Source organism: Callithrix jacchus, chromosome 11 (genome assembly GCF_049354715.1).
Source record: "Callithrix jacchus isolate 240 chromosome 11, calJac240_pri, whole genome shotgun sequence".
In the NCBI taxonomy this organism is placed as follows: domain Eukaryota; kingdom Metazoa; phylum Chordata; class Mammalia; order Primates; family Cebidae; genus Callithrix; species Callithrix jacchus.
Window position 1 is genome coordinate 61593117 of NC_133512.1, and position 13154 is coordinate 61606270.

The 13154-nt window shown below is 33.6% G+C and overlaps 1 protein-coding gene across 37 annotated transcripts in view; it reads right to left on the minus strand.

Moving 5' to 3' along the window:
• The window catches only part of ADAM22 (ADAM metallopeptidase domain 22), a 279921-nt gene that overhangs the window by 67805 nt on the left and 198962 nt on the right, over positions 1 to 13154 (minus strand). For all 37 annotated transcript variants that reach the window (XM_078342932.1, XM_054237345.2, XM_017975383.5 and 34 more), the window contains 7 exons: positions 12854 to 12924; positions 9901 to 9975; positions 8132 to 8203; positions 7161 to 7327; positions 5647 to 5731; positions 4303 to 4393; positions 2681 to 2732 (listed from right to left, as the gene is read on the minus strand). In XM_078342932.1, the coding sequence (XP_078199058.1) occupies positions 2681 to 2732; positions 4303 to 4393; positions 5647 to 5731; positions 7161 to 7327; positions 8132 to 8203; positions 9901 to 9975; positions 12854 to 12924 (613 nt within the window). The remainder of the gene's footprint in view (positions 1 to 2680; positions 2733 to 4302; positions 4394 to 5646; positions 5732 to 7160; positions 7328 to 8131; positions 8204 to 9900; positions 9976 to 12853; positions 12925 to 13154) is intronic.

Here is a 13154-nt window from a genome sequence, read left to right on the forward strand (position 1 = left end):
GTAATATAGCTATTGTATTCAGTTCATTCTTCAAATTTTAATTTTTCTGCCTTTAAATAGGACTGAAGGTATTCATTTCAAGTCTGTTGTCTAATATTTAGCAGTACAGAACTTCAGAAAGTAGAAATGGTAGGGAATGTATCCATGGGAACAAATGTCCATAATTACTGCTGTTTGGTGATATTTGGCATAGATCAAATTATAGAATCATACGCCATGGTTTTATACAAAGGGCTTTTCTCTTGTTTGCATCTCTTTAATGTAAGAAGAATTCCAGTGTACACGGTTGTACGTATCTGAAGGTAGCCATTTGATTTCACTGTGTATTATGCTTAGTGCTATGCAGATTATCTATTAAGCATTTTAATAATCAGAATAATCAAATACACTATGTAGGATTTAAAAGACAAGAATCTCTAGTATGAAATTTAGTAATTGTTGAAACTGCAACTATGGAACAAGGACTTTTATCATTTCTCATTACTAAACAAAGATTTTGGGAGAAATATTTTACTTTATTATTATCATTTTTTGAGACAGGGTCTCACTCTGTCACCCATGCTGCCATTCAGTGGCACAATCATCTGCAGCCTCAACATCCCCGGAATCAGGTGATCCTCCCACCTCAGTCTCCTGAGTAACTAGGACTACAGGTGTGTGCCACCATGCCCAGTTAATTTTTGTATTTTTTGTAGAAATGGGGTTTTGCCATGTTGCTCAGGCTGGTCAGAAACTCCTGGGCTGAAGTGATCTGCCTGCCTCAGTCTCTCAAAGTGCTGGGATTGCAGGCATGAGGCACTGTGCCTGGCTGGAAAAATATTTTAAACACGTGTTTACATATACATTCCCTCTATCATCTATCTTTCTTGTTATACATATCCTGTGAGTTCAAAATTCAAATGCAGTCAAAAAATATTTGTTGAAAATCAAGTGTGTACAAAGGATTATGCTATGAGTCTGAAATATGTGTTAGTATAAGTAGCCTCACAAAAATGTATAACTAATTGGTGAAAGGAAGTATAAGTATACATAGAATTAAATTATAATGCAGGGGATAAAATTACAATACATCTGAGATGGTTAGAAATGTGATTAGAGAATAAAAAGGAAAGGCATTCCAGATAAAGAGAATATACTAAGGAAATCAAACAAAGTTGGAAATTAATGTACAATTATGGTGAGCAAGTTTTTAAGAAGCTGAAAATCTATGTAGGATTATGGTTAGCAAATAGAAAAACCTAGAAACTTCTGTACAATTATAGTAAGCAAACCAATCATGAATAGTAGGAGAAAAGGAGATTGCAAACGAGAATGAAGAAAGATTATGGGCATCTAAATACTGAAGTTAAGAATCTGAACTGCATTCTTCAGACATCAGAGACTCACAACATTTCTGAGCAGAATGGCATGTAATGAACAAGAGTTGTATATTAAAAGGATGGATAAACCTCACAAACATCATGTTGATGAACACATACAGCATGATGTCTTTCACATAAACTGAAAACATGCAAACCAATGCTATGTTTTACTCCAATATGCATATATACTACACAGTAAAAATATAAAGAATGACTTGAAAATGATAGGAACCAAACTCAGATGGTGGTTACCTTGGCTGGGGCTGGGAATTAATAAGGTAGGACACAAGGGAGATTTCACCACAAATGTAGTATTTTACTGTTTAAAAGCTACGTAATGGGTGTACAAGTGCCCACTGTTTTATCCTTCATACCTTTTGAATGACGATGATTCCAAGCTTATCATCATTACTGTCCTAGTTTAAACTTTGACCATGTTTTGCTGTTATTATATTAGTAATATTTCAAATTTTTTTATTTCCACAGATTTTTGGGGAACAGGTGATATTTGGTTACATTAGTAAGTTCTTTAGTGGTGATTTGTGAGATTCTCGTGCACCCATCACCCGAGCAGTATACACTGAACCCAATTTATACTGAGTATTTGGAATATCATTAAAATAATAACAGCAAAAGATGGTCAAAATTTAAATTAGGGCAGTAATGATAAGCTTGGAATAAAAGGAATAATTTTAAAATTTATTTACAAAGAATAAAACACAAGCACTGATGACTGAGTGTGTGAAGGGGAGGACAATATAAAAATGAAAACCTTTCTCAGGAGAGCAGATTGTACATTTCTCTTCCCAACTCCCTTTTTAGTGATACCACATTGTGAAGCCATCAGTGATAGCTGAAATCAGCCATTGTGGGAATATTTACACCTCAGAAATGTGAGAAAGCTACAAATCCAGGCTGTTTTCTAATTTTTGTTTTCAAGAGTTAACTTACCAGGGACACTACTGTTGATAACCCATTTAATTAGAATTGAAGGAAATAAAAGGAATGGGAATTAGCAGGTAAGTCATCAAAAACGAAGTTTTTCCTCATTTCTTCCATTTCTAGCCTAGATTCAAGGCTACAGAAAAAAAAAAATCTGAGGTCTACCAACTTAACCAACATCAATTTTTTTTAATAATAAGAGGTTATTTTGCAAAAGTATGTTATATACAGAACCATTAAGGATATTTACTTCTGATGTCTCATAAATGTCTATGGCTAGATTCCGTGCACTAAGTTACTGAGTGTCATATTCTTAAGACGACAACAGCACAGCAGAGAATATAAGACTGAGCTATTTTCATATAGAAGTGGCTCACCCAGTGTCTCCCATTATGCACCCAGACCACGTGTCCTCGCATTTACATTCACCTAAGAGAAAATTAATACACAAGCCTTGTTATAAAGTGAACACAGTTGCATTACTTTCTATTTTAAAATCATTACATCCATTTTATTCCTTAAGATACCTTTTAAAAAGTCATACCTTCTTTCTAATTCATCTTACAATAGTTTTTAATGTAATATACCACATCAAAAATATGCTTTGATTATATAATAAAATTTATATAATCAAGATTATATAATTTTTACCAAAAAAATCCTTGTATTTTAACAAATGGTCATATTTAAACCTTTTATTTAAAAGGGTTTAAATGAAAGACAATCAAATACCAATGGAATAGTGAAGAAGTTTATGGCACCACTGACAGGATCTCAATTTCATAGGCCTTTATGAGAACTATTATACTTCCTTGCCCATTTTTGAAAGTCTCTGCATGCACCAAGGTTTCTGGCAGAAGGTGGTATAATATATTAATGGTTAAGCAGAAGGGCTTCAGAATACTAGGATTCAAAACATGAGTTTGCCATTTGATATTAGTGTAATCTTAGAGACACTATATTTGTAAGATCTAGTTACTTCATCTACAAAATGGGCCTAAAATGGGTGTCCTGTAGAACTAGCTGGAGAATTAAATCAGTATCTAAATGGAAATAATACTAGCACTCAATCATTTACAATTGTAACAGTTGATTACCATACTCTATAAATGGTAACAGTTATTTTATTTTACTTAAATTAATTTTATTTTTGAGACAGACTCTCACTCTGTTGCTCAGGCTGGAGTAAAATGGTGTGATCTTGGCTCACTGCAACCTCTGCCTCCTGGGTTCAAGTGATTCTCCTGCCTCAGCCTCCCAAGTAGCTGGTAATACATGCACCTGCCACTCTCCTAATATTTGTATTTTTAGTAGAGAAAGGGGTTTTGCCATGTTGGCCAGGCTGGTCTTGAACTCTGGACCTCAGGTGATCCACCTGCCTCGGTCTCCCAAAGTGCTGGGATTCCAGATTATACAAATAATATTTTCAATGTTTGTTACTAAAATAATGAAATAAAAATGGAAATAATGACATTTTTATGCTGAATACATAGTATTTGACCATTCAGGGTGAAATGACTTTACCTACTTGAAAAAAAGACATTCTTCATAGATACCAGACCTAGCATATTATACTAGGTGCATATACTAACTAAGCTTTTTATCAGGTCTGATCCTGACAGGGAAATTCTATGTCTGTGGCCATGTTCAGAAAAGTTTTAAATAAAACAGTATGTCTGAAGTCTATACGCCTGGAAGTCTCTACTAAACCATTTATAATGAACAAACTGGGCTTATTTTGTCCCTTATAAGGTTAAATTCAGCAGTATTTATTATCACATGGCTTTAAAGTTTATTATACAGGCAGAAATTTCCATCTATAATGTAAACATTCCTTTGTATTACTTTGGGAAGCAACCGTTTGTGTCCTGGCTGTTTATCATTTACTATCACTAAAATTCTTTTCATCAAGCATCTAAAATCAAAAAATTTTACCTCCAAAATATTTTACAAATAGTCTATTTTAAATACAATTAACCACACATGTACTAAAACTTACCACTTGCTAACTTTCTTTTGTCTGAGATAATACCAATATTATGGGCTAATGACTGGGCAAGTGTAACAGCCATTAAATCAGTTTTCCCAAACTGAAAAACAAAAAGAAAAAGAAAATGTATGTAAATCCAAATTGTCACTGAAAAATAACAAGAGAAAAATGTCACAATATTGCTGAAAACAAGTAATTTCTAAGCAATTTCTTTAGCAGAGGCTAAACAACACATTGTAGCCAGCACTGAATATGCAGTTGGGAAAAAGTATTGAGAAACAAAAATCTATGTTTGATGAGGTCTTACAGGGACTAGTAGAAGTCAGGAAATAATCACAGCTTTCGGGTTTTTGAAATGTATATCTGAGTCCAAATTTCACCACAGACATTCTTGAAAAATTCAATATTGGTATATAATTAAATCAGTCTTTTCGATAACACAAAATAAAATTAAATGTGTAAATTGTTTTTAGAACTTGTCCATCTTTGTGTCCACTTGTGCTCCTGAAATTCCCCTCAGTAGAAATTTAAGAACTGAGGATATGTTTTTCAATTTGTAGCCTCTTAAAGATGCAAGTATTTTCTTTTCGATCATCTCTAATAGGTTTAGTGCCTCAGAAGTAAAAGGAACCCTTTGGAAAACCTATTCTATTTTTCTTATCCCCAAATCTGTTAAATACTAAGGAAAAACTATACAATTGGGTTGTTAGGTGGCAAGCTGATGCTTCAGGGAATTATTCAATTCCCTGGAAAATCATTCAAAGTGATAAATAGGGCTTTATTTTCAATGAACGTAAAGGTAAAGATTCTCTCTATTTAATCTGTAAATAGCTTAATCTGGAAATTATTCTAAATATAACATGAATGTATAACAACTGACATATATTATATCACTATTTCCTGAGTTTATCCTCTGGTCACTGATAGTAACCATATTTTATTTATTTATTTATTTATTTAGAGACAGGGTGTCACTCTGTCGCCCAGGCTAGAGTGTAACGGCACAATCTGGGCTCAATGCAACCTCCACCTCCCAGGTTCAAGCCATCTTCCCACCTCAGCCTCCCCAGTAGCTGGGGCTAGAGACAGCTTATTTTTGCATTTTTGATATAAATGGGGTTTTGCCTTGTTACCCAGGCTGGTCTCAAACTCCTCAGCTTAAGCAATCTGTCCTCCTCAGCCACCCAAAGTGCTGGATACAGGAATAAGCCACTGTGCCAGGACACTGCACTGATTTGTAACATAGCAATCTAACATCTGGAGTGTGCGAATACTGAGAAATCATCTCTTAAGTATGAGAAAAACATTTTCAGCCATCATACCACTTTGTATTGTACAGATGTTCACACCTACTTCATTCACGCCTCCTCCTTTCAGCAACGAGCAAATCCCACCAATATAAGCTGCCCCGCTCCGGCTACTTTCAAATTGACTCCCCCTTTTAGAAAAGGAAATGAAAAATGCTTACAGTTCACAGTTCAAACATCATAGCACATCTCATTATTATTTTACTACATTTATTTTCACAATATACATAAGATTTCTATACAATATATTCATGTTGTGAGGGAAGAATGTAAAAATTGTTTACACATGTAATCAAAGCAAAAGGTTTCTGAGGCATGTTTTCCCACAAATTGATAAATATCTTAAATTGAAGTATACCTATTAAAAAAGAATTGGTTGATATGATGTACTCTGAGAAAGACACAAGATCACCTCTCTGGTATTTCTGCCAAAAATACATAACTTGAATGTCATAATGAGAAAACATCAGGCATTCCCATAATGAGGAATAGTCAATAAAATAATTGGCCTTTACTCTTCAAAAGTGTTAAACTCACAATAGACAAAGGAAAGCTGAGGAAATCTTTCAGATTAAAGGAGACTAAAGAGACATGATAATTAAATGCAATGTGTGAACCTGGCTTGGATCTTGGATGGGGAAAATTATCTATAAAAGATATATTGAGACAATTGATGAAATTTGAATATAGACCATGGATTGCATAAAAGTATTGTATTGATGTTAAATTTTTGGGTTTTAATAATTTACTGTGGTTATATAAGAGAATGTCTTTTCACATTTAGAGAATACATACTATTTAATAATAAATGCCCAGTGTCTTCAACTTACTTTGAAAAGGTTCAGGAAAAAAAAAAAAAAAAACTGAAGGATGGATGATTAGAAAAAAGGGAAGGAAAATGGAAGAAAATTATAAAACAAATGGGGAAAATGTGAATAACTAAGGAATCTGGATGGAGGGCACATGCTATTTCCTTGTAGTATTCTTGTAACTTTTCTCTAAATTTGAAATCATATATAAAGTTATCCCAAAATAAATCTTTTCTTCCTTTTATAACTGCTTTCAACAGCTCTGACTTTATATGATAGATTTTTTAAAAATTCCACTATATATAATTTGCTATTACGTCAAATATGTATGCTATCAAAAAAAGAACATAAGAGCGAGGAAAAAATTAAAAATAAATTCCTGAAATACTAAGCTCTCAGAACCAAAAACAGAGAAAACATTAACATTTAAAAGACAGTAGCTTTAAAGAATATAATTTATCTGCAGTTAAGAATGCTAAATAAGAATATTAGCAGTATTTTTACTCAGTAAATGCTCTCAGTAAATATATGGAAAAATTAAAACAAACATTAAATAATAAAATAACTCAAAATTAAATCATTTACATTTTCATGGCAATTTTAAACGATCTATACTTTAAAACTTTTTCCAACTCTATCTGCCATGTCAAATCCTAATTGTGTTATGTAGCAGAAAGGATACATTTCAGTCACAATAAAGCATTTAACATGGAATCAAAAAAAGTAATACATCATTACATAAGTTACGTACGAAAAAAGGTGAACTGCATCACTTTTCTCTTTGATAAAATCCCTCCTGTATTTCATAAACTCACGCAGGGTGATCATTGGATTTTCAGATATGGCAAACTTGTTGTCAGTCGCCCAGGTTTCCATGGCAACCAATACTATCCTGGTCTTAAGTTGGTCTTTATATATCTAGTATATTAATAAAATGAACACATCAGCTGTACATGTGGTAAAATAAAATAGTTTATGAACAGGACAACAAAACTCCTTTCATGGAAACTTCTTGGGTTTTAGTTAAAGGAAGATAACTTTCTAATTTACATGTATTTCCCTTATGTAACAGAGAATTAAATTGTTGACTGAGTAATACCCAAAGAACAGAGCACATTTTAGAAACAAAAGATCCTGTTTTAACAGCACCCTATTCATGGTTCCACCTTAATCTGTTTTCTGGTACCCTGGAAGAATTCATGCCTGTGTGAGTTCCACTAGCCAAAAAATGGAGAAATGAAGATTTCCAAAGAAATAATTTCCATACAACCTGACTGGCTCTAATTAGACTTGTGAAGAAGGTACCAGGACAGCCTTGTCAAGGGAAGATTTGGGAAGTATGAAGGTATAGTGGAATTATTTAGTTGCATCACTGCCACAGCACCAGATACTTAAAAAAAAGTACAACTGTTGTACTGTTTCTCCATCGTTAGAAGTCACTATAAATACCTTTGGTAGGGATATAATACAACCTTTATTTTTACAGTGTGAAAAACACAGGATGGAATTTCAGGTATATCTATGGATAACTTTGACCAGTTCCTCTTCCCAGCTAGAGATCAAAGTCAATAAAGTCTATTGCAATGTCACCCAGGACTTACTAGACACCTTGGCTGAAGTGCAACGTAGAGCAGTGAAACTATATGAACCATATTACCCATTCTATTACCAATCAGGAAATAAGATTCTTCTAGGGCAATAATGAATTGGGTTGATACTTACTAAATCTGCCATGTTCACCACAGATTTCGCATATGTATTGGTATGTACAACAGAAAGCCGATGTTTTTTAAACTGAAAGCAAAAGAAAACAAGTGAAGGTCTTCCGAAGTGATCAGAAAATAATCATCTTATCAGAGAAAACATAGTGTAATTGAAAGAGCTCTAAAAATGTAAAAAAATATATTTTCTGTAAAACAATGTTAGAGTCAGAGTTGAGATCAAGTTCTTTATCTGCTGTGTTGCCTGAGACAGGGCTCTTGAAAGACTGAGGCCTTGATTTATTCATCTGGGAGATAAAGTAAAAAATATCCAACCCATTCATTTCATAGGTTTATTTTTATCGGGATTGTTATTCAAAATGATAAAACATATGAAAGTCATCTATGAATTGTAAGACATCATACAAATCTAAGTAGGGGTACAGACAGTAAAAGTGGATGTGAACATTGCTGAAAGCATAAAAATTTAAAAGTTCTACACAACTTATTCAGCAAGAAGAAAGCTCAAAGATAAAGGTTACAATGAGGTGGCATACAGGACAGATGTGGATCACATACATCTTTGGTCTCAAGTGTGTTTTGAAACTCAGGAAGTATCATGTAAAATCCAATTCCTGGCTTCAGTTAAAATTAGCATTCCCACTTGGTAGTAACTGGCAAACACTAAGAGGCAGGTGCTCCCCTTAGATGGGCCGTGCACCATTCTTTTCACCACAGGCCTCACCCATCTCTACTGTTTTATACCAGGTTCATTTTGCTTATGTTATATGTCTACAGATGTCTATGGACATCTGAATTTGTGACTATCTAAAATGCCCAAAATATATGTTGCTATAGCTTATTTTCACTTTATAAAAGTCTTAGAGAACAATAACAATAACATTCACTGGATTCAAACAGGTAGAAAGATAAAACTTACACCTAGCTTGAACAAGAAAGCAACAATCAATCCTGATTTATCCTGTTGTTATTATTAGCAACCATAATAATTAAGATCTAAGTTATTTATTTAATCATACACAAATAAATGACAAATTTTTCCTCAAATAAACAGTTCAAAGTAAATTAAAATGCACTTGTACTGGAAATGAAGATCAATTCATCGGTATGTATCATTAAACCTTCTTAGTTTAAAACTCTGGTTACATGGAACAAATTATAACTCATTACCGTGCTATGAATGTAGTCATACTGCCTGCAACATGCCCATGAACTGAATATAAACACTATGGGTCAAAATAATTTGATTCAGCAACATAAAAGTTTTGTCAAGTTCTTATCCCAAGAATTTTCACTAGTTAGCTCTGAAAGTACTTCCATATGATTTCTGCACAGCAAGACTGAAATAGAAAATTTCAGTTTGTTTTGAAATTTGTTTTGATAAGATAAAGCTGTACCTTGCAAACTAAAATTTCACATAATTGGTGCCTCACTTTTTCAACATATAATGAGATTTCCATTTTTTTTTAAACATTGTCATTTCAGTAAGTGGAGATTCAAATTATTAGTACCTCTACTAATCAAGTAAATTCAAAAGTTGATACTATGAGTCACAAAATACTTTTGACAACTCAAAAATTACTACTAGTTATTTCCACCTAAGAATATTTCCTAATTTCAGGTTGTTGCTAGCTAACAAATATATTTTATTATACAAATACCTTCTCCAGGTTATAGCTTGATGGGCTTCTTGCTTTTTCTAAACATATTTTTGCACTCACCAGTTTTATCCTAGGCACGAACAGTCTTAAAAACAACAGCAAATCCTACCATAAGATGATCATTCACAATCATCAGTTCGATGTATTTGGTTTCTTCTTCTACATTACGAGGATATCGACGAAGCTGTAATATAGTAAAAGAAATAGCACCTAATTCAGACCTCTAAACTTGGCTGTGAAAAGAAACTGACAAAAATGTGGAAAGAAACTGACAAAACAAAATTTTCCTTTTTATTCCTTTAGCGCTTAAAATATTTTTCATCAATTTGCTTAGTTTCTGAATTGGTAATAGATTTACATGGCTCAAAAATTTTAAAAAGTATAAAAGGGCATAAGATGAATGTCTTCCTCTCACCTTTATTCTCTACCTACTCAGTCCTTACTGCTTCCGCCACAATGGATACAGCAAGTTACTGGTTCCTTCCAGAAATATTTATGCATATAAAACTAAGTGTGAATATATCCTATATTTTGTACTTCCGTTTATTTCACTCCCTTCTGCAACTAGCGATTTTCATTAATAATCTATCTTGAAAATAGTAACACATGAAGAGCATTCTTTTGGATTTCATTTAAGGTCCTCCGAGGATCTCTGTGAGGGTACAGACTGGGGTGATTGGCACTTTTATTATTTAATCTCCACATTGGGAGTGAGTCATGAGCCTTCATCTAGGATGGTTCAGGGGATCCCCAAATGACATGGGGTCTTTGTCTGAACAGGTTTGAGAACTCCTGCGCAGTCTTGAGTTGTCTATTACAGCTAGCTTTCTCTGCTCAACAGAAAGTTTTCTCCTCCTTCAAAATCATGACCAATGAATGTCATAGGAAAGAGCCACCAAGGCAGCCATTCTCCTTCTTCTCTATAGTGAGCCTATAATACAATCATTAACAAGGTATGTAAAGCTAACTTTTTCCTTTATGCCACAGTTCAATATAAATTTTCCAGAAAACATTTTGATCACTTACCCAAGGTCCATTTCTGTGATAAGGGTATACAATCAAACCTAAATATCAATACACGTATATTTGTTTTGAGTGGTGCGTTAAAATAAACTTTTAAAATGCTGCCATATGGATTCTGTCATTGCTAACTGCATTCCTAAACTTAAAAACTTAAAAAAAACATCTCCTATAACACCAAGGTGATAGGGAATAACTGATATAATTCTGAGGTTGGAAACCAAAGAACAACACTAAAATGCACGCAATGTCAAGAGTCTTTTTTTAAGCGTGGGGGGGGGTTTAGATCAATAGGAACTGCTTTGCTACTTGTGAGAGACTAATACAGTAAACTTTTCAACAAGTCCCAACATTCTGCTAATGTCAGAGAGTTGCCATATTGGCCCACAGTTTTATAGCACTTCACCTCTATGGGTCCATGGCTTTCTCAGAAAGAGATATTAAGGATTTGTGCACTTACAAAATGACTAGACGTTGAGATGTTTATGAAGAACTTCAGAACACATGTCAAAAGAATATTATCCTATTCTTTTAGTCTATAATTCATAAAAATACTGTTTCACATTAAATCTTGATCGTAATTATTTTACCTAACTGGGACTCAAGATATATATGTCTCTATCTTCTATTCATGGATATATAATATATAAACATTCATTAACATTTATAAAGGTCGCAATAATAATTCATGCAACACATGGGTCTGAGAGGAAATATTTGGTGTATATGTGGTTGTAAGCACCTCTCTGAGACCAGACTTCCTAGGTCAGAATCCCAGCTCCACCACTGGGTAACCCTATGTGGCTTTTGGCAACTTTCTTGATCCTCTTATGCTTCAAGGTATCTTTATCAGTAAAATGGGGATAATACAGCTTGAGTATCTCTCACCTAAAAATCCAAAACCCCAAATGCTGCAAAATGAAAAACTTTTTGGGCACCAATATTACACTCCAAATAAATGCTCACTGGAGCATTTCAGATTTTGAATTTCTGAATTGGGGATGCTGAACCACTAAGTATAATGAAATATTCTGAAATCCACCCTCACCTCCCCCGCTACAAAAAAAATCAAAATCTGCTAGTCCCAAGCATTTTGGAAAAGGGATACTTAACCTGTAATATTATCTTTCTCTTAATGTTTTTATGAGGGTTAAATGTGTTTATATAGTTAAAATTCTTATAATAGGGCCAGGCACAAGGTAAAAATTTAGCAATTATTATTCACAATAAATATCTGTCTGTAAACATATTTTATTTCAAGGTAATAAAAAGAAGATACCTGGTTCCTTCAACTTCTTGATCTTACTAGAGATCTATTTCCTTCATCTTCTGTTTTTAATACCCATCCCTCTGCCCACACCACCACAGTAGTAATATCTTGATTCTGATAGCCGTAAACTCTTAATTTTGTCTAAACTATTTACCAGCTCTACAATTCTGAGTAAGTCATTTTCACATGTCAGAGCCATCATTTTTCTTTTAGTGAAAGGGGAATGACAGTACCGAACTCATTTGGTTTAAAGCACTATATTAACAGTTATTATTACCCAGTCCAAGATCCAGTTGAACAATCATAAAGCCCATGAGCTAATTAAAATTAGGTCATGGACTCCAAAATTGCTCAAGTGAGACAAAAACATTTTGTGGCTTCAAAACCTGATAGATTCATTCCTAAGGGGTTATCTTCAAGGAAATAAATACAAGAATATATTCTATACAAATGGACTCCACTGTGTGATAGATATCTGGGCAAGGAAAGAAGGCTATGGTAGAAAGAACCTGAGATGCCACAAACAGGAGCCTCATAACCCATAGTATGATGAAGAATCACATTATCACCACTATCTTGAATACTTTTTGCATCTGTGAAATAATATGGCCCCTTTCTACTGCTTCTTCAGATCTGTCGCCCTATGGTTTATCACACCCTGACAAATTCCTGAACTAGTACTCACCCTCTCACACAGACTTCCTGTAGATTCAAATGATTGGAAGCTGACAGTTGTTTTAAAATATCACAACACACCACCGTGAATACATACCTGCCGTTTACTCCTTTTTGGTCGTGGCTTCAAAATAAATTTTGGTGGAGTAATGTTTACTTGTTGAAATTCTAAAAGGAAATTAAATTTAATTTAACTTAGTGCATTTGTCAGAGTTCATCAATAGAGGGCAAAGTTTTACCTGTCCTTCCTTCTCATGAATTTTATAATATATAATGTTGTGCTTAATGATTACACAGAACATTAAGTATATTATATTAATATTAAATAAACATATAAAGGATGAATATAATTTGTTAAATCTAGAACACTATTTCTGTTTAATTTATATCAAAAAAAT